The following is a 19413-nucleotide window of genomic DNA, read 5'->3' as shown; positions in this document are numbered from 1 at the left end:
GCAGGCAGCTGGGAGAGCCACAGCGACTGATTTCAAGTCGAGCCCAAAGCTGTCTGCCTTCGGAATGGAAAGAGGAGGAGACTCACTTCCCATTGCCAAGAACTTGAACCAGAAATGTTGTCATTTTACCCCGTAAGCGTAGAGAGCTAGGGCTTGTTGTTTAGAATGTGATTCAGTAAATGGAAGGAAGATTATGGAACATACTAAATATCTTTCTTCTTGAATTGGAAATACTTTCAATCCCAAAAGTGAGTTTTAAATAATTTCCTAGTATTTTTCCATTTATATTTTAGCATAAAGGTATCTTTAAGTCGTACCTAAAGGCACTTGCTTACTAATAGCTTGTTTTTTTGTGTTGTGCACAGCTGAAATTTCGCTTGCCGTTCAGGTTTCTTACTGATGACGTCGTCGTGGATGTTGTCGTGAATGTTGTTGATGATTTTTTTATATGAAACAAATGTACGATTGAGTGTAAGTGTGTGTGTGTGAGCCATGTGCTCAGTGTATGTAATACGCATAAATAAATAATAAATAAATAAATATAATTTCAATTAATTTGTTGCATCACCTCATCGTTGCGGCTCTATGTTGGGGGTGTTGTTCGCATTTACTCGTTTTAATTTGTGTGTTTTTGTATTGTTTTTTATGTGCGTAAGTTATTTATGTTCTGTTGTTTGTGGACAGAAGATTTATGCGTGCATCTGAAACAAAGAATTCGGTGTTCAATTAAGGCAATTGCTGGATGAAGGTCAGTCAGGCGAAAATGCTTTCGTGATGGCAGAACCCATAAATGGAATGCATAAATAAATAAAAATTGAATTTGATGTATTGAATGTTGTCTGTTTTTGTGTTATTTTGCTACACTTTTTACTTGTATTTTTAAATTGATTGCTGCTAAAAATATCCAAGCATGCCGCACATTTTTATATATTTTCCAAATTCTTCTGTTGAATTTTCACATTTCTTTTATTTATTTATGCTCTCCAGCAACCCTTTCCCAGTGAAATTTTCTGTCAAATTTATGCATTTTCCTATGAACAAGAGCGAGCACATCCAATATATTATACAGCCATATCTTTGTCTATGTTTGCGTAGCAAAAATTCTTTTACCGAAACAAAAAGAAATATATTCAACAATTTGCATACACATACTCGGGGGCATAACAAATTCCCCCGACTCTGCCATACACACGAGTATGTAGTACATTAAATTTGTATGTATTTAGTTGCCCGTATCGGCAACAAATTGTTGAATATTTTTATCAACTTCTAAATTACAGCGAAATAGCACACACAAATTGTTTCAAAACCGAAACCACATTCTGATTACACATCCAAAAGGGGCAGCAAAAAGCTACAACTTTGTTTTTTACGCACCCAAAAAGAATCAACTGAAATGTTTATATGGACCTTCAATTTATTTTCAATTTTTATTCAAGTGTCTGTGCCGTGCGATTTTCTCAGCGTCTTTTCATTGTGAGCGGTGTTTTCGAATTGAATTCAATTCGCTGAGCATCATCACAGCAGAACACCAGCAGAGCAGAGCAGAGCAGTGGGGCAGACACTTTGAGTTTTGAGCGAAAGCTCTGCGCATTTCGCGTGTAAAAAGCTCCGTGACGCCACACACACAGTGGAGCTGGCTTGCCTGCCTGCCTGCCTGCCTGCCTGCCTGCCTGCCAGTGTGGATTTACAGTGGAGGGTGACAGACAGGCAGGCAGGCAGGCTTGTTGGCGCCATTGAAAGCCCCAGCAGTGGCCTGGGCATCCATCACTGTGCAGCCTGGTTGAGCATCATTATCATTGCCAACAATTAATTATGAAATCAAACTACAAGTGCCACAAAAGGAGTAGTGCTCTAAATGGCTTTGTTTCCGTTGTTCTGTTCTTTTGTTCGACAGTGTAATGAGATTTGAATGCCTAGATCCTGTGTCCAAGTAGTGCCGTAATTGTTATTGCTGCTGGGCAATGGTCTGGGCTTCCTCTTAGGCTGCAATATAATCTTTGGCATCGCTCCCTGTGTGTCGTGTAATTAGCCAGCAGTTTGGGAGCCACTGTGGCGACCTGGTGCGGGTGCCGTGACGCACACAGCCGCACTAATTTTCAGTTCTGTGTGCACTCATGTATAAGGATTAAGCGGTACTTTTTTTGTTGGTAATTCTCTCACTCTCATCTCCACGCTGTCTCCCTCCCTTTTGAAACTTTTTCATAAATATCAAATGGAGCTGTGGCACGTGAGGTATGTGTAATAATCGTGGCATATGCATTTTTAATGCCACAATGGGATATCGAAGGGCACACAAAGTGGGTAGCATAGTGGTAGCATAGGGTGAAATTGAAAAGGCATACAATGTGGCAGAAAGCAACTATGTGGATACGGTGAGGCACAGAGAGCAACTATGTGGTCAACATTCCGACGTAAAAATATGCGCCAACAAAGGATGTGTGATAACTCAATGAAATGAAACGTATGGCAGGCAAGAATGTGGCCCTAGGCAGCAGCCTCTGTGCTGAAAATGATGCATTGACAATTCCGAAGAGAAGAATATGGAAATTATGCATAAATAAATTGCAAATACTTACGGAGAGGAATTAAATGCTTCCGAACTGAAAGCATATTATTTTATGCTATTTGCAATAATTATCCTATCAATAAAACTTTTGTGGACACATTTTATTAATGTGAGAAAATTGATTATTAATTGTTTTAATACAAAAATTGCAAAATAAATATTGTGCACTTTGATTTATACCAAGGTGTCCATACAAACAAATTAAAAGAACTAAATAAGTCTTTTGGAATTATCTGTAATATAAATATGAAAATATTCTTACAGTTTCTACTTTTTCATAGCAAATCAATTGGCTTCGGTAAATTATGATAGCGTAGGAGTAAATATTAAAATTGCCTGACATATTTTCCCCTCCTTGAACACCTAAATACTTGACCATGCCCCATAAAATATAAATGTTTAAACGTTTTTATGAGCGTAAAAAATGTAAAACTTTCACTGAGAGGGAACGGCACTCTTGCCTGTTAAATTTGTGCTGGAAAACATTCCCTTTTTCCAGCAAAAACACCAATAAAATAAGCGCAAGTCCTTGCACTTGAGGATGTTTCCTTTATAGGCAAAGAGCAAATTAGCAGCAAAAAGAGTCTCTTGAATATGGCCTTCAACACACACAGCACTTAGCACACTCAACCAGCCACCTGCCCACACACACATACACACAGAAAATGTCTGACTGCAGGGCATGGAATGCAAGGAAGCAAAAGAGCTTCACTGAAGGACACGTGCGGGGGTTTTCCAGGCAAATTGCAGCCAAGAGTTGTCGGGTTGTCGGATTGCCGGATTGCCGGATGCGGGTACTCGCTTGTCAATTATCCGCATCCGTGGCTTATCCTCAGTTGTTTCTCAATTACGAATCAACTCAGCTCAACTCCCACTCAATTGTTAATGAGAAACATTGTCAGCCGCGGGGGAAATATGTTAACTTATTTGCTGCATGTCCTGGCTACATCCTTTGCGGTGTCTGCTTTGCGTCTTCATTTAATTGCTCTATAAATATTGTATTTTGCCAAGCTCTGATTTTATCAGGGAACCACTCTGGCACCCCCTTTGGGTGGGTTTGGCTGGTGTGTCTTTATGACTCTGCCGTAAAACCAAATTCAAAACTAAACTGTGACAATTTCCAGCCCATCAAACAGGTCACAGGGTCACAGCCGCCTTGGCTTTTATTGAGCGCACAATGTAAACAAATTGGAAATATTTTCTTTCTGTTTAGTTTGTCCGTAGCATCATGGGAATGTAGCAAGAAAATTGCGTCACATTTGCCTTTGATTTATGGAGCAAGTCGAAAGGGAGCTCAGGGCAGGGCCCGGCCCACCGAAGGTAAGACAGTGGACCAGCAGCCAGAGGAAGCATCTTTGATTGCAGGCCAATGTGCTGGGGGAATAGATACATTGAAGAGCAAGCAAATGAGGTCAGAATTGAATTAAGCTCAACGGGTAATGCAAGGTCTTGTCAATAGGAAATTCTAGAGCAGAAAGTTTAGTTTGTGATTTCAAGTTGTGCGTTTTATTGATTGAAAGATGTGTGCCACCATTTCTCATCTTAGATTTCACACCCAAATGACTCACTTTAGCGAGAACGAACAATTAAATGACTCTTAAAAACAGTGTGCCTGAAGCGTAGTTTTGCCAGTGCCAGTTATGGCAGAGACCTTTAATTTACTCGTTAAATTCTAATCACTTGAATGAATCACGTTTCAGCCAGACCTCCCCAAGGGCCCAAAATTCTTGTTCGGGAAAAAGGTTTTTTGCCAAAAGACTCCTTGGCAAAGGTTGTTACACATATGCAGATGATGTGCACGTAAAATGGCCGCTGGGATACATATAAAATAACTGAAATAGAAGCAGCACTACAAGCACACTACGACGACTGACTGCATAGTAAAGTTTTGCCACACAGTTTATCCATTTCCATTAAGTTTTTGCCTCCCTGGCGAGTGGGCCATTATTGGGCTTTGATATCAGTCCAAAGCAAACTTGACATTGGCCGGCACTCTCTACTGACCAGCAGTACACATGGGTTGTAAGGGAATGTCTCTGGCCTTATGAATTATACACAAGGGTTGGGGTGATTCCTTTTTGTGTGTGTTGGTTATTGCCCCTGAAATGCCGACAAGTCTCGGCACAAAATAACGAAATAGGGTAACACGCACGGAAATCGTTGATTGAGGCAGTAAAAAACAAAGGAAAAAAAGGAAACTTTGGAAGCCAAAGCAACATCATTAAGGCAGTTCAGTGGGGTCAACGATTGTCATGTTGGAGTATTTCGAAAGGGAAAAAAATGCACGTAAATACGCAATTACTTCGCCGTTTTAGTATGTATGGATTTTTTCTCTCTGTTAAACATTTTGGGTACATTTCTTGTAGCTAAGAATCTGTTTACTTTGGGGCATATTTTAGGCAAGATTTAAGACATTAACAACGTTACATTAATACTCTTATTCAAATAATCCCCTAGGCTGAACTTCCCTTTGCTCCAACTCTATTGAAACACTGTCACTAAAAAGTTTTGCAGCTTAAATTTGTCTCTTTGAAGCGCCTAACAAGGCGTCCATCCTGCTCTCCATCTCCCCTTTATCTTCCCTCTATCATCACTCTTTCTACCCTCTGCCACCCCTCTTATGTCACCCCATCATATGGGTAAGAGAAAAAGCGCCACATTTTATTTTTCACATGATTTTTCCTCTCTAGAGGACAAACTTTACCAAAAACTCAAACACGAAACTTATTTTTCAACTCGACTTGTCACCAGCTTTAAGGAGCAGCAGCAGGAGGAGTAGAAGGAGCAGGAGCAGTGGCAGGAGTGAAAAATGTCTCTGCTGTTGGCAGAGTGGGTGCTGTTTTGTTTTGTGGCCAACCACCAGACCCCGAGCCGCTCTAATGTGTCCACATTTTAATTACCCTTGATGTTGAGTGCGAAGAAGAGATGGAGACCAAAAAGTAAAGCGGGGAACACAACAGCCGCAGCACAAAAAATGTTGAAGGATTCATGGAAACGCTCTGCTTTTCATAAATATTTCAAATGCCTGCTCGGTACTGCCGCCTGCCTGGTGACAGTTCATGCCGCAACTTGACATTGCGTTTCAGCTTTTACCTTTATTTCTGTGTGACACAGAGCACTGGCATGAGTACTCGTATGTGTGGCGAATTTCCATGGCAAAATGGACACAGAACTCCCCTTTGCAACCAATGAGATGCGAGATGGCCGTGTCTCTGGAGGCGCGATTAGAGCTAGAGACCATTTCGCAGGTGGGACTCCCCCACTGTGCACCCCACTTAGGACTTTTGCATTCTTAATGCTGTTGCTCGCCCTAGCTTGCAGCCAGTTTGAGAGTCACTTGCCTGTGTCTATGCGACTGTCCGCCGAAGTGTAACCAATGTCAATGGGTTGCCAAAAATAAATTCGAAGTGTTCACCCCGGCACACAGCACAGCACACAAGTCGCAATATTGATTCGATAAAAGTCGCGCGCGAATTTTCCCTTACAGCAGCAAAGAAAAGACTTTTCCGCTTTTGGTGGATCTCACATTTTCCGCAAAAGGAGTTGACGCTTGTACGCGACTCGCACAACTAAATATGCGGCAAGGTGAAAGCGAAATTCACGTTGCCTACGCCATATCACTCATACGCTGTGTTTGACCTACATCCTGTGGCAGACGTGAATGCGAGACAGGGAGAGAGCGTGGCAGAATGAGTGCAAGAGCGAGCTTTCAGCTAGAGTGTTTTTGTACCTTTGCTAGACTTTTGTTTACGTTCTCAGCTATTTTTGGCGCCAAAATAGAACAACTGTTGCAGTGTGTGTTTACACAGGCGCTGCAAGGGGGTGGAGTACATACAACGCCTCCCGTCATTTAAGTGGGCTAAAGCAACAGTCCGAGTAAAGAAATATTTTTGCAGATGTTGGTTGCAATTTTAATCATTGCATGATGCTCAGGCCGATTTGTTTGTAATAATTATAACTTTATTCATATAAATTGCATTTTATTTGTACTTTAAATAAACAAATCGATCTCACAATGTAAATGTCTTATGCAAGCTTTTACATGACATGTAAAAAGCTTTAGCTAGCTCTCTGGCAGTAAAAAAGCTGCGTATCTCTGTCTCTCTCTCTCTCTTTCGATTAAAGTGTTTGTGGAGATTGAATTTTGTAGAGTATCGCAGCTGTGAAAACAAATTAAATCCGTTAAATCTTTTGATCGTTTCGTGGATATTATAGTGCCAAACGGCCTTAAATTCAATGAGCATTTTCTTCAAACAATATCTGTTAATCTGCTTGTAGGATTTAAGGATTAATAATACAGCTATTAATACTTGGACTACAAAATTATCTCAGACCAAACAAAATCTAGAAAATACAAATAAAAATTCATAATAAATTCAGAAAATTCTCTGTGCAATCTTTAGTCTTAAATATTAAAATAATATTATATTTTGTTGTATGTTAGTCTTCCCAAACTGGTCTAAAAACAATTAGCGCTGAGTTTGACTTTCTTTACCATTTTAAAAATCAATACATAAAACTTTATAACAATAAATCTACAAAGAAAGTTTATGCAAATGCAAATAAAATTAAACTCTAGTCGAAAATTCGACAGCCATAAATCGCAATATTCTAAAGCTAATTTACATTTTAAATAAAAACCCTGTAGTACAGTGTAAGCTTGTTCTCAAACTTTCAGTGCTCTCTCCCCATCATTCTCTCTCTCTCTCTCTCTCTCTCTTTCACTGCCATTCAGTATACCAAACATGAAGCTTGGAGCATTCCGTTACGGCCAGTGCATTGAGTCGGTTGTGTTTTCGTTCGTTCGTTCGTTCGTTCGTGTCTGCCGTTCAGTTTCGTTCCTTCTTTTTTTTGTGGGTAATTCTGCACGTGTTGACTGCTTCGGAGTGGCAGACAAATCACACAGCAGTGGAAAATAATTAATGCTGGAGTAGTGCTTGTAAGTGCTCTGATGATTTGTTTAATTTTAAAGTGAATTAATTCAGTTTGTCGCCCTTTTTGCCCGCCCGGCAATTGTCTCTCTCTCTCTCTTTCTCGCTGTCTGTCGTTCGCGTAATAAATGGCATAAAAATACATACTGTGTGCGTGTGTGTGAGACTGTGTGAGCACTTGGCTTTTGGTGCTTGCTGCTTCCCCACCCCTTCCACTGAATCGTCCACCAATATGCTGTCTGTCTGTGTCGCCGTCTCCCTTTTGGTTTTACGTCATTAACCGTTATTTAATTTGGTTATGCTCCCATGAGGGAGAGTGCAACAGTGAAAGAATTTGCAGTGCCATGCCGGTTATCCCCTCCCCCGCGAGCAACTTCTGTCAGGCAACCACTTGTTTGCCTGCGCGGGTTTCGGCTGCGAGTTTCGCCGATACCGTTTGCCTTTCTGTATGTGTGTGTGTACGAGTACAAGTGGCTGTGCCGGTAAAACAAAAATTAATCACTGTTTTTACAGTTGGTTTTTGTTTTCACAGCAATAGCAGCAGCAAAAGTTTTTGCCGAAAAGTTATCAATAATACGAGTACGGGTGCTCGTAATTGCACTGCCATTGTGAGTCGCTGTTTGTATTTCATTTCGATTGAAATCTTTGCGTCTGATATGTGAAACGGTAAATTGAGTGAATGGGTAGGAGCACAACTGTTGCGCACAGCAGCAAGCTAACTGTAAAACGAGCTGGGAGAGAAGCGAAGTGAAGGGAGAGAGAAGCAAAGCCTAGAATTTAGTTGTGGAAAACGTGGTCTGCAAATGTGCAAAAAATGACAAAGAGATTAAATCTGATCGTAGATTTAAAGTGAAAATATATAATTAATATCTGCAATAAATGTATAAATGAAACTAAAAGGAAGAACACTTCATAGCCAAGTACCTTCAAAAGTCAGGCATTTCTACCTAACCTAACCTAAACTAATCTAATGAATAAAATACACACCCTTTAGCCGGCTGACGCGCATTCTAATCAACTGTTAAAACGAACATACATTGGGGGTACATGTACATATACATAGTATATATATAACAAAAAATATGTGGGCCAACTAGCGCTCATTTTATCATTTCTTTGAGCGCTGCCAGATAATTCTAATTACTTAATTAATCGCACTCATTATGTGGGTTTAGCTCGAGCGCAGTGACGGACAGAAAATTCAATGAATTTCTATTTACGTAAATTAAAAGCCATTGATTGGATAGCATTCACTCGAACAATTAAGAACTATCAAGTGAAATAGGAAGATTCCACTGCCACAAGGCCTAGCCCTCATAAATGGTTGATGTTGCCTCACTTTAATTTACTGGAACAACACTGTTAGCTGAGAACTTGCAATGTTTGAAACTTTTCCTCGTCAGGCTATCATGGGAAAACTTTCCATGCAAAAAGTGAAATTTCCGTTGACCAAAAAGTGGGTCAAACTGTGTGTGTAGTCTGGCACATGGCACCTTGGCTTATGACCTTCCCAAAAGCAATAGAAAACAAAACTCAGTCTGGTGTGTGTGGCTTATCTTGTGCAGGTCTCTGGACTTTTGCTTACCAATTCATAAAAATTATGATTATTGCCATGGTGTAGCATTGAGGGATGAGTACTCGCACACGTCCACGTACGTGTCTCAAAATGCGTTTTGATTTACGATCTTCGTGTCGCATGCTATCAGTTACAGACAATGCAAATAAACATGGCTCAAAGCTAATGACCGATATCAAACGGTGTGACTGACCCTCTCATCTGAAGAGAGAAGAGTGTGTATCTGTGTGGGTTTATGCTGAGCAAAGTTCGTTTTGTCTTGTCTTTTTAAGGTGCACGTTCGTGCTCGTAGTATGCGTATTTCTTGCTGAATTGGTATTATCTTGGATGAAGAATTGTGAAGAATTATCTTACAATGGGTCATAATGTTGTGGGAAGAGTGGGAGGTATTTTGGGAAACTTTAAGGAAGGGATATGTCTGTCGAAGATGGATCATGCCTACGATCATTTATTAATCCAATTCAGAGTCTAATCATACCATATCTTGAGTAAGAAAAAAGGCAATGCATTCATACCTATTGCTTTTCTAATTCCTGGGCATGTTTACTGTGAGAATCGCCATAATAAATACACAACTTTAGCTTCTTCGATCTTTTCTGTGTTTAAAGTATGGATTTAAGTTTTTAATTAAGGTTTCACTTAACCCTGATAAGTGACAGAAGTGACTCCTAAATGTATTAATTTTCCACTCTTTCTGAGTCTGTTTTGGTTTTATTTATACATTTTCCACAGCTTTGTCTTTACAGCCATGTGCTGCTGTTATATCCATGTTCTAGGCTTATCATAGTAAAAACTTTTCATGTAAATGAAATCAATCTACAAGTGGCAGCTAAGTGTTCCCAAAGCCACTGTTGCTGTGCGCGGAGTTTTGCCTTTTGTTTATTATTAAAACTGGATTTAAACCGGTTGAGATTACCAAGTGTGTCTGAACCGATTAAGTGCTAAAATATTGGCATTTTCAACTCGTTTTACTTACAAAAATTCAATGATAACTGCGTACCGAGTGCACATAATCTTTGCTATAATGTAATCCCTTACTAATTGGGTTATAAGTTATTGCTCAAGGTCGTAGCTGATAAGCAACCAGAGCACAGAACAGATCAGCGTAGCACTTGGCACAGCATATAATACAATAATATATCATCCTATAGGGTATTACTTGCAGCCTGCTGATTGCCTTATCAGAATCGTGCACGCTGGAATGAAAATCGCAGACGTTTTTTTCTTTTATGTTTAACATGAGTTTAGTTTCTGATTGTCGCCACAGGTGGAAGCGCAGACACGCTGAAGCAGCAAGCCACATGATAATATGGATAGCAGTCCAAAGCCGGAACGTAAAAATCCGCGTCATGGTGCAAATATCTTCTCACAGTTGATATTTGTATGGGCGCTGCCATTGCTCTACCGAGGATCTCGTCGCGGCCTAAACACAGATGATCTAACGGAGTGCCTTGAGGAGGATCACTCGGAGCAGCTGGGCGATCGTTTGGAGGAGTAAGTGGCTGCTTAATGTTCGCTTAAATCACACTGAAACTCTCTTTTAGTGAGTGGTACAAGGAGGTGGAGCGTGCACATCGCAAATCCAAGAAGCCGCGTCTCAGGAATGCTTTATTTCGGTGCTTTCTGGGTCCCACGATCGTTAATGGACTTATTTGCTTGATTTATATAGTGATCAAGTGAGTGAAAGAAAATGCCAGATTTTGTATGTTATTTAATCTTTTTTTGCACCCCTTTTAGAACCCTCATACCCGCGGTACTGGCACAGTTATTGCTGCAGTTTCAAAAGCTGCCAGATCCGGTCGCAGGCGTCAAGGAATTATCTTTAACTGAGACGCTGAATAGAACTGCACGCGCCATAGGCACGGTGGCCAAGGCTGTGGCAGATCTAAGCGGCACAGGCAGCGAAGGTAAGCAGCTCGAAGTTCGAAGTTGCAGCTTTAGCATAAATCAAATTTACTTGCAGCTAATTCCCCCAATGCCATAAGCGAAGGTGATGTCAGCAAGGAGTACATACAACTCTCCAACGCGGAGTCTTACCCCAGCAATGCCAGCGTTCTGCGTAATAGCTTCGAGCAGGCCACTGACTACGTTTGGAATGATGCCTACAGTCTGGGCTGTGTGCTTGTGGGCTCTACGCTCTTTGGCTGCTTTCTGCTGCATCATGTGGATCTGCGTCAGCGGCTGATGGGCGCACGCATGCGCATTGCCTGCTGCTCGCTGATCTATCGCAAGACACTCAGACTCTCCATGAAGACGGCGGGTCAGACGCCAGCGGGTTACCTCATCAATCTGCTCTCGAACGATGTAAATCGTTTGGATTATGGCTTCATATTTATGCACTGGATATGGATAATGCCCATGCAGGCGGTGCTCACGTGTTACCTCATTTGGCTGCGCATTGGCATCCCGGCGCTGGTGGGTGTCATTGGATTGCTGTTGAAGACCATACCCGTGCAGACGGCGCTCAGCAAGCTGACGTCTGTGTTGAGGATGCGGATTGCAGAGCGCACGGACGCACGTGTGGGCATCATGAATGAGCTGGTGCAGGGCATACAGGTGATCAAGATGTATGCCTGGGAGCGACCCTTTCAGGCAGTCGTCGCTGAGGCGCGACGCAGCGAGATCCAACAGATACGCTATGCATCGTACCTGCGTGGCTTCTACCTCAGCACCATGGTGTTCACGGAGCGTTCCACACTCTACATCACCCTAGCAGCAGCTGCTCTCATGGGTCAGCCCATCACCGCGGACTTTGTGTTCTCCGCGGCCAGCTACTATAACATTCTGCAGCTGGTGGCTGCCATTTGGTATCCCCTTGCCATTAGTTTCGGTGCCGAAGCATTGGTCTCGCTGCGGCGCATACAGGACTATCTACAGCTGGAGGGACGCGATGAGAAAACACACGGATTGACGCACAAGCAGAATCGGGAGGGTGGCGATACGCGGGCTGTCATCCTCAAGGACATCAATGCCAGTTGGGACATTGAGAAGCCGCTGGCACAGCGCACGCTCCAAGGCATCAATCTGCAAATCGAAAAGGGTCAACTCTGCGCCGTAATTGGTACTGTTGGAGCTGGCAAGAGCTCGCTGCTGCAGCTGCTGCTGGGCGAGCTGCCAATCATTGATGGTGGCGTCGTCATCCAAGGGGATCTCTCATATGCCGCCCAGGAGCCGTGGCTCTTCACGGGCACCGTGCGCAAGAATATACTCTTCGGAGAGGAGTACGAGCGGAAGCGCTATCAGGAGGTGGCACGTTGTTGTGCGCTCACCACGGACTTTCAGCAGCTGGCCAACGGCGACAAGACGGTGGTGGGGGAGCGTGGCGCCTCGCTCTCGGGTGGCCAGCGTGCGCGCATAAGCTTGGCTCGTGCAGTGTACAAACCCGCCTCGATCTACCTGCTGGATGATCCACTTAGCGCTGTGGATGCGCATGTGGGACGACATTTGTTCGATGAGGTCATAGGACCACGCGGACGCTTGGCACAACAGAAGGCCACGCGTGTGCTGGTCACGCATCAGGTGCACTTTCTGGCCGAGGCGGACGTGATTGTCATTGTGGATCAGGGACGGATACTGAGGAAGGGCACCTATGAGGAGCTGATCAACAGCGAACTGGACTTTGGCAAGCTGCTGGAGCGACCCAAAGAGGATGAGACAGAGACTAGCAGCAGACTGAACACATCATCGCCCACGATCAGTGGCCATGAGCTGGAGGATGAGGATGAGGACATACCCTACATCGATGGCGTGCGCGATGGCTATCAGCCGTTGCGGAAACAAAGCAACTCCACGCATGGCAGCAAATCGGTGAGTAGAAGTCCACAAGCAAAGGTTGCCACAGCTAATGCTCCATTCCACAGCTAAACAGCAGCGATCAAACGGACTTGGATCAGGATGAGGATGATTTGGCGGAGGCGCAGGCCTCGGGTGGCATCTCGCCGCGCGTGTGGTACGAGTATTTCCATGCGGGCAGCACTTTCCTGAGCTTTAGCTTTATGGTTTTCGTCATGCTGATGTCACAGGTGGTGTGCAGCAGCTCGGACTTCTTCTCGAACATCTGGACACAGCAGGAGCATCAGCGTACGCTCGGCGAACCCACCAGCTTCACCACCTTCGAGTGCATGTACATCTACGGTGGTCTCATCATTGCTGTCGTCATTATGACCACTTTTCGTGGGTTTTTGTTCTTTAAAACCTGCATGCACGCGTCCAAGGTGCTGCATGATCGCATGTTTGGCTGCATTTTGCATGCCACAATGCGGTTCTTCGACACGAATCCATCGGGCAGAATTTTGAATCGCTTCTCCAAGGATATGGGCGCCATTGATGAGCTGCTGCCGCGTGCCATGATGGACTTTATACAGATTGCCTTGGTCATGTTTGGCATCCTAATTGTCATCTCTGTGGTCAACCCGGTGCTGATGGCTGCCATGCTTGTGGTGGCCGTGATCGATATGCTCATTCTGAAGCTGTACCTGCGACCATCGCAGGATTTGAAGCGATTGGAGGGCATTTGCCGCAGTCCTGTCTTCTCACACTTGAGTTCATCGCTGTCCGGACTGGCCATCATACGCTCGCGACAGCTGCAGGATGTGGTGGCCAAGGAGTTTGATCTGCTGCAGGATGTGCACAGCAGCGTTTGGCAGCTCACGATGGCGGTGAATACAGCGCTGGGTCTGTGGCTGGACTGCGTCAGTTGTGTCTTCCTCACGACGGTCACCTTTAGCTTTATTATCAGCAATGAATGTGAGTACCAGGCCGAGCGCCTTTGTTGACATTTTCTTGACAGCTTTCTCTTGATTTTTCTCAGCCACTTACAGCGGCAATGTGGGCCTGGCCATTTCCCAGGCCATGATACTCACGGGCATGGTGCAGTATGGCGTACGACAGGTGGCCGAATCGCTGCAGCAAATGACCAGCGTGGAGCGTGTTCTGCAGTACACCGAACTCGAGCAGGAACCGGCTGTAAGTGAGAAGGAGCCACCCGCACAGTGGCCCAGCCATGGGCAGGTGGAGCTGCGTGACATGAGCTGTCGCTACGATCCGAATGGCTCGCCGGTGCTCAAGCAGCTCAGCCTCACCATCGAAGCGGGCTGGAAGGTGGGCATTGTGGGACGCACAGGCGCTGGCAAATCCTCGCTAATTGGCGCGCTCTTTCGACTGGCACACATCGAGGGTGGGATCTATATCGATGGCATAGATACGGGCAGCATTTCGTTGGAGATTCTGCGCACGCGCATCTCGATTATACCCCAAGATCCGGTGTTGTTCTCGGCCACCATTCGCTATAATTTGGATCCCTTTGAGCGCTACACGGACGCTGAGTTGTGGCACGCGCTGGAGGATGTGGAGCTGCGTGGCGCCATACCTGGACTGGACTACATGGTCACGGAGCGTGGCAGCAACTTTAGCGTGGGTCAGCGACAGCTGCTGTGTCTCGCACGGGCCATACTGAGGAACAACAAGGTGCTGGTGCTGGATGAGGCCACAGCCAATGTGGATCCACAGTGAGTGCTGCAAGCTGTTCTCCCAGTTGTTTTGGTTTATTCAGCATTTATTTTCTCTACCCAGAACTGATGCCCTCATCCAACGCACCATTCGGGTTAAGTTCCAGCAGTGCACTGTGCTCACGGTTGCCCATCGGCTGCACACAGTCATGGATTCGGATCGCATAATTGTCATGGATGCCGGCACAGCTGTGGAGTTTGATGTGCCCCACTTGCTGCTCAAAAAGTCACGCGGACATCTACGACAAATGGTTGAAGCCACCGGCAGTGAGGCGGATGGACTGAAGAAGGTGGCCAGCGATACGTTCAAGCGCATGCAGCGACAAAGGGAGAGCCAAAGGGAGCGGCAGGATGAGCAGCAGCAGGGGGAGTAAGTGGCCGTGGGGGGACAACCCCACCGTGATACGCATTTACCCGCACAGCTCACAGCTGCACGTACCAAAATGATTTTTTCTTTGCTTTACATTAATTCATACATATTATGTATGTAATTTACATATTTCCATGTACTTAGCCTTTAGTTTAGGTTTTTTGACTAACGAAAAGTCTTGATTGTGTGCTGCCCTTATATGTATTGTATTTAGTTATTAAATATGTTTAAACTCTGCACTCAAAAAGAGAGAAAACGCCAGTGAAAATGTACCACAAAAAATGTACGCAACATGACATACATAAAACTTCACTCATTTGTTGTAAATGTACTCATATTAAATATTGAAATATACTTTGTATATGCCCCCAACCAACCCTTGGCGTTTTTTCTTTGATTTGCAATTTATTAAAATATATTAAATAATTGTGGCTAAAATGTGTTAAAATTCCTTGAGGCTAAAATTATTTTCTGGGTGATTTGGAGGCTGCTTTCAGTTTGGTCTCCCAACTCCCGAGGGTTGTCTGTGTGGGAGCATCTGTGGAGGATGTGGCTCGGACAATCTGCGGCTGTTGTGTCGCCCTGCTGCCGCTTTGCTGCTGCTCCCTGGAGCCGCTCTGCTCCTGCTGCACTGAACCAAATGGCACCGGCGGCGTTCCATCCGGATAATTGATCAACGAAATGCGACTCTCGCCCGAAAACAATTGCGAATTGGAGGCCGAGGGCAAGGGCACCGATTGTGTGGTCAAGCCATTGGCAGACTTTTCCTGCACCGTCTGGAAAGAGCCGCGCGGCGTCGATGTCTTTTGTCGATCTGTGGTGGCGCCCGTGCCATGACCCAGGCTGGGGCTCTGCGGCGAACTGGAGCGGGAAAGCGAGTCCACCAGCGAGTGCAGAAAACTGCTCTTCAGCGAATCATCCGAGCTGTCCACACAATGCTTGAGCAGCTCGCGCGTGAGAAATTCGCGCAGATTCAGCGTGCGACCAATTTGACTGGCATCCTGGGCGGAACGGTCGGAGGCTCTGACCGAAGTGACACTCCGACCGCCACGCAAGCGACTTGGATGCGAGTCGGGGGAACTGGCGCCGCTGCTGCTGTCCCGCTGCCGTTGCCGCCCCAAGGTGTTCCACTGCACGCCAATGCGCTGCAGTTCATGGTCCAGCTCGCGCGACAAACTGCTGCCCGTGAGCTGCTCAATGCCGCTCTCATTGGGCGGCTCAGTGGAGTCGGGTGGCACGCTCTCCCGGCGCGTGCTGCTGGCCACCTCCTGCGTGGTGATTACTTCTGTATGGCCATCCGAACGCCGTACCGTGGACTTGATGATGCGACGCTGACGCAGCTCCTTTTCCACATCAAACGAATCTGAGGAATTATGCTCCAGGCTGGCCGTATCAATCATTTCTCTCTGCTCTGCGGGCAGCTGTTGCATGTACGTCCGTCGATCGGGAAACTCCTCAATGGGCACGCTGTCCAGTCGCAATTGTCGCATCAGCTCGCCCGTTGTGACAATGGCTTGGTCCGTCTCCTCCACATGTAATCGGGTGGTCGTTACGTTCCTTAGATACGCATTGATGCTGGGAAACTCGCGGTAGTTGAGGCCGCCGCACTGCTGATTGATGGCCTGCACGAGCTCATCGAAGTCCGCCTTGAGTTGCTGACTTTGATCAGCATCCAAGTGGGACAAATCCAGCTGCAGCTCCCGCGCATAATCATCGAAATTGGGAAACGGTTTGGGCACTGGCGTGGCCGCCACCAAATGCGATTGGCCTGGCGTCTCCACCTCTGCGATGGTGGACAGTTCGTGTGCCAGTTCATCGGCATTCAGCTGTGGGCTATAGCGGCGCATGGTGGCCGGTGGAGCTCTGCCACGTCGATGAGTGGTTGCGGCTGGCTCTGCATCGGCCGGCACCTGACCCAAGGCTGTGATGGGTCGCGACTCGGAGATGCCACTGTCTCGGCTGGCCGCTGTTGACTTGTTCTTTGTGAGTGGCAGCGCCTCAGAGGTGGAGGGCGTTGTGTTGTCACTGCGATCAGAGATGGTCCTAGATCTCGCCGCCCGCTGTGTCTGCTTCTGCGGCTGCTCCTGAACGGCTGGCAGCTCCAAGTACTCCGTGGACAGTCGTTCGCCTTCGCTGGCCGAGGTGAGTGTGACCTCCACCAGTCGCTGCTTCTCCTCGCGCACTTTGGTTATCAGATCCGTGAGCTCGGCTATGCGATGCGTGCAGTTCTCGGTGAGCTGCGCATAGCGTTCGATGTGCCCATCAGCTGGCTGCTGCTGGCTCGCCACCGCAGACTGCGATGTGCGCTTGGCTGGCGGAGCTAGGGTAACTGATTTTCTGGTTGGACTTGAACGGTTGCTGCTGCTGGGACGGGGTTGTGCTTTCTCCTTGTGCCTTTTGGCTGGCTCCTTGGTCGCGGGCAGCTGCTTGTTGGCCAAACGTTTGTTCCATATTTTATCAAAGGTCTGCATGCTGCTTTCTTTATCCTGCTGACTGCGCAGCGTGTCCTCCAGCTCGTTGACAAAACTGCGATTGTCCTGTATAAAGTTCTGCACACGCTCCATGCGCAGTCCGTCTGCCACAGTCTCCTCTGGCTGCGCCACGCTGACACTCCCTTCGGGTGTCATGTTTCGCGATACATTTATGATCGATGGCTCGGGCGTGGGCACTTCCGAGCTGCTCACGCTCAGCTCCTGCACGGAGCGACGTGTCATGCCCAGCAGTCGCTGGATGTAGTGCGCAATCATGGGATCCACTTGAGTGGGCGGCCCCTCCGTTGCCGACGCTGGCGGATCCACATTTTTGTAGCTAATTGGCGGCAGACTGCGGTACGCTGTGGAGTTCGAATCAATGGAGTTTTGGCGCTGCGGCTCCGTGGCTGGCAGCGCCTCCGTTGAGGCTGGTTCCTTGGCTGCCTCGATGGCTGTGGATCTGGCTTTTGGTTTGGGTTTACACTGCTTCACAGTGCCATCGCTGTTGACTTTGATGATGATCACTGGCTTATCCCTCGCATTCACCTCGATGTCGCTGCTCTTCTTTTGCTTTTGCTCTTTGTAGAACTTTTTAAGACGCTGCTCGAGCAGCGCTTCCTTTTGCACCAGCTCCGTTTCGCGTTCGTTTAGGGTGCGCGCTTTTTCGGCCAGAATATCCTCCCGCTCCTGCCGTATGGCATCGAGTACCTGCTTGTCCTTGTCCGCATGTGAGGACGATCGTTCGCCTGCTTTCAGCTCCTCCAGCAGCTGCACGCGTATCTTTTCCACACGATCCAGCAGATTCTTTAATCTGACGGATTTCGAGGTGTTGGACTCTGCTGCGCGTAGATCCGAACGCAGCTGCTTGCTCTGATCATCCACATAGTCGAGCAGCATGGAGCAGCAGCTCTCGGAGCTGCCCTTAAAGCCCGCCGCTCTGTCTGGCTGTGCACCCAAATTGATGGCATTGGCTTCGGGCAGCTTCGCGGTCCTGCCACCAGCTCTGGCAGCAGTCGTCTTGGCAGCCACTTCAGGGCAGGTCACAATAGCCGGACGCAGCAACATCTCCTCCATGGCTTCGTTCATTTTGTGCTCGCGTCGCGCTGCCAGATCCGCATAGCGATGATTGGCTATAAAGTTGTCCTGCAAATGGGGAAATTAAGTAAAGGAAACTGTGGAAAGTTCATAAAATTAAACACTCACATCGCTGGGCAGCAAATTCGGTTGCTGTTGGGATAGCGCCTCCAGTTTTTCGGTCAATTCCGCGCAGTCTCTTCTGACTTGTTCGCGCTCCAAGGCGCGCTGGCCGCGTTTGTCGCACTTTTGCCTGTTTGTGGTTTGCTTTTGAATATATTTTCTTTTTAGAAAGTTTATTTATTGCCTTACCTTAGCTGCTCCAGCTCTTCTTCTCGCAATACCCGCAAATGATTCTCATCAAGCGCTTGAGCCATGGCATTGGGTTGCCTCGGATCTGGGCCATTTAATTGCACAGAATTGACAGGCGCCTCGTAGGAGCGATGATATTTATTGTTGTGATCGTAGAAATGAACGTTCGTTGGCTGGCGCAGCATAAATGTGCCCGTGGAGTCCGTGGAAGGCGCAGCCGATGATCTTTGGGCAGGTGGTCTGGGCAGAGGCAGAGGCAGAGGCATTGCTGGCTGCTGCTGTGAGTACACTGAGTGTGCCGGAGGTGCTGGATAGGGCATGGCATATGGCTGCATTGGCTGCATGGAATGTTGTGGATAAGGCGCTTGAGACTGGGTATATGAAGCGTAAGAATGGGGCGGAGGGAAGGCCGCTGGCTGCTGCTGTTGCAGAGGCGGATGATATCGTGCTTGCTGTTGGAGAGGAACAGGCGCATAACGTGCTGGCTGCTGCTGCTGCTGCTGCTGCAAAGGAGGAGCATATCGAACTGGCTGTTGCTGCTGTGGAGAAGGAGCGTACGCCGCTTGCTGCTGTTGCAGAGAAGGAGAAGGATATTGCTGCTGT

At 46.7% G+C, this 19413-nt stretch overlaps 3 protein-coding genes across 5 annotated transcripts in view; 1 reads left to right on the top strand and 2 right to left on the bottom strand.

Annotated features, from left to right (window-relative positions):
- The window catches only part of LOC117585239 (extended synaptotagmin-2), a 9438-nt gene extending 7955 nt beyond the window's left edge, over positions 1–1483 (bottom strand). The window contains exons 1-2 of one of the 2 annotated variants that reach the window (XM_034274639.1): positions 1378–1483; positions 569–701 (exon numbers count right to left, since the gene is read on the bottom strand). In XM_034274639.1, coding sequence (XP_034130530.1) covers positions 569–573 — 5 coding nt within the window. In that variant the 5' untranslated portion in view covers positions 574–701; positions 1378–1483. The remainder of the gene's footprint in view (positions 1–568; positions 702–1377) is intronic. The other variant, XM_034274641.1, reaches the window with a different exon arrangement.
- A 5847-nt stretch (positions 1484–7330) lies between these two features.
- Positions 7331–15226, top strand: LOC117585775 (probable multidrug resistance-associated protein lethal(2)03659). Of its 2 annotated transcripts, none has more exons than XM_034275461.1 (8): positions 7331–7508; positions 10344–10570; positions 10621–10752; positions 10814–10983; positions 11040–12883; positions 12937–13822; positions 13887–14583; positions 14648–15226. In XM_034275461.1, exons 2-8 carry the CDS (start codon positions 10386–10388, stop codon positions 14955–14957), a joined length of 4224 nt encoding a protein of 1407 aa, XP_034131352.1. In that variant the 5' UTR covers positions 7331–7508; positions 10344–10385; the 3' UTR covers positions 14958–15226. The 2 variants fall into 2 exon arrangements, with proteins under 2 accessions (XP_034131352.1, XP_034131351.1); XM_034275460.1 differs by having other exon boundaries at positions 10325–10570.
- Positions 15018–19341, bottom strand: LOC117585776. Its single transcript, XM_034275462.1, has 3 exons — positions 18811–19341; positions 18628–18751; positions 15018–18567 (listed from the first exon to the last, which is right to left on the bottom strand). The coding sequence occupies exons 1-3, from the start codon at positions 19152–19154 to the stop codon at positions 15418–15420; spliced, it is 3618 nt and encodes a 1205-aa protein (XP_034131353.1). The 5' UTR covers positions 19155–19341; the 3' UTR covers positions 15018–15417.
- Positions 19342–19413: the final 72 nt, after the last annotated feature.

This window comes from Drosophila guanche, unplaced genomic scaffold (assembly GCF_900245975.1).
Source record: "Drosophila guanche unplaced genomic scaffold, DGUA_6, whole genome shotgun sequence".
NCBI classification, from domain to species: Eukaryota; Metazoa; Arthropoda; class Insecta; order Diptera; family Drosophilidae; genus Drosophila; species Drosophila guanche.
Note: the sequence above shows the minus strand (reverse complement) of the source record. Positions and strands in the feature narration are given on the sequence as shown.

What these genes read in the sequence shown, in the direction of transcription:
- LOC117585776 (XM_034275462.1), bottom strand. Translation starts at nt 19,154, where the DNA reads ATGCAGCCAATGCAGCCATATGCCATGCCCTATCCAGCACCTCCGGCA. An exon ending in GAAGAGCTGGAGCAGCTAAG is followed by an intron (nt 18,752 to 18,810) that starts GTAAGGCAATAA and finishes AACCACAAACAG; the next exon opens with GCAAAAGTGCGACAAACGCG. An exon ending in CGAATTTGCTGCCCAGCGAT is followed by an intron (nt 18,568 to 18,627) that starts GTGAGTGTTTAA and finishes CCCCATTTGCAG; the next exon opens with GACAACTTTATAGCCAATCA.
- LOC117585775 (XM_034275461.1), top strand. Translation starts at nt 10,386, where the DNA reads ATGGATAGCAGTCCAAAGCCGGAACGTAAAAATCCGCGTCATGGTGCA. An exon ending in CTGGGCGATCGTTTGGAGGA is followed by an intron (nt 10,571 to 10,620) that starts GTAAGTGGCTGC and finishes ACTCTCTTTTAG; the next exon opens with TGAGTGGTACAAGGAGGTGG. An exon ending in CCACGCATGGCAGCAAATCG is followed by an intron (nt 12,884 to 12,936) that starts GTGAGTAGAAGT and finishes TCCATTCCACAG; the next exon opens with CTAAACAGCAGCGATCAAAC.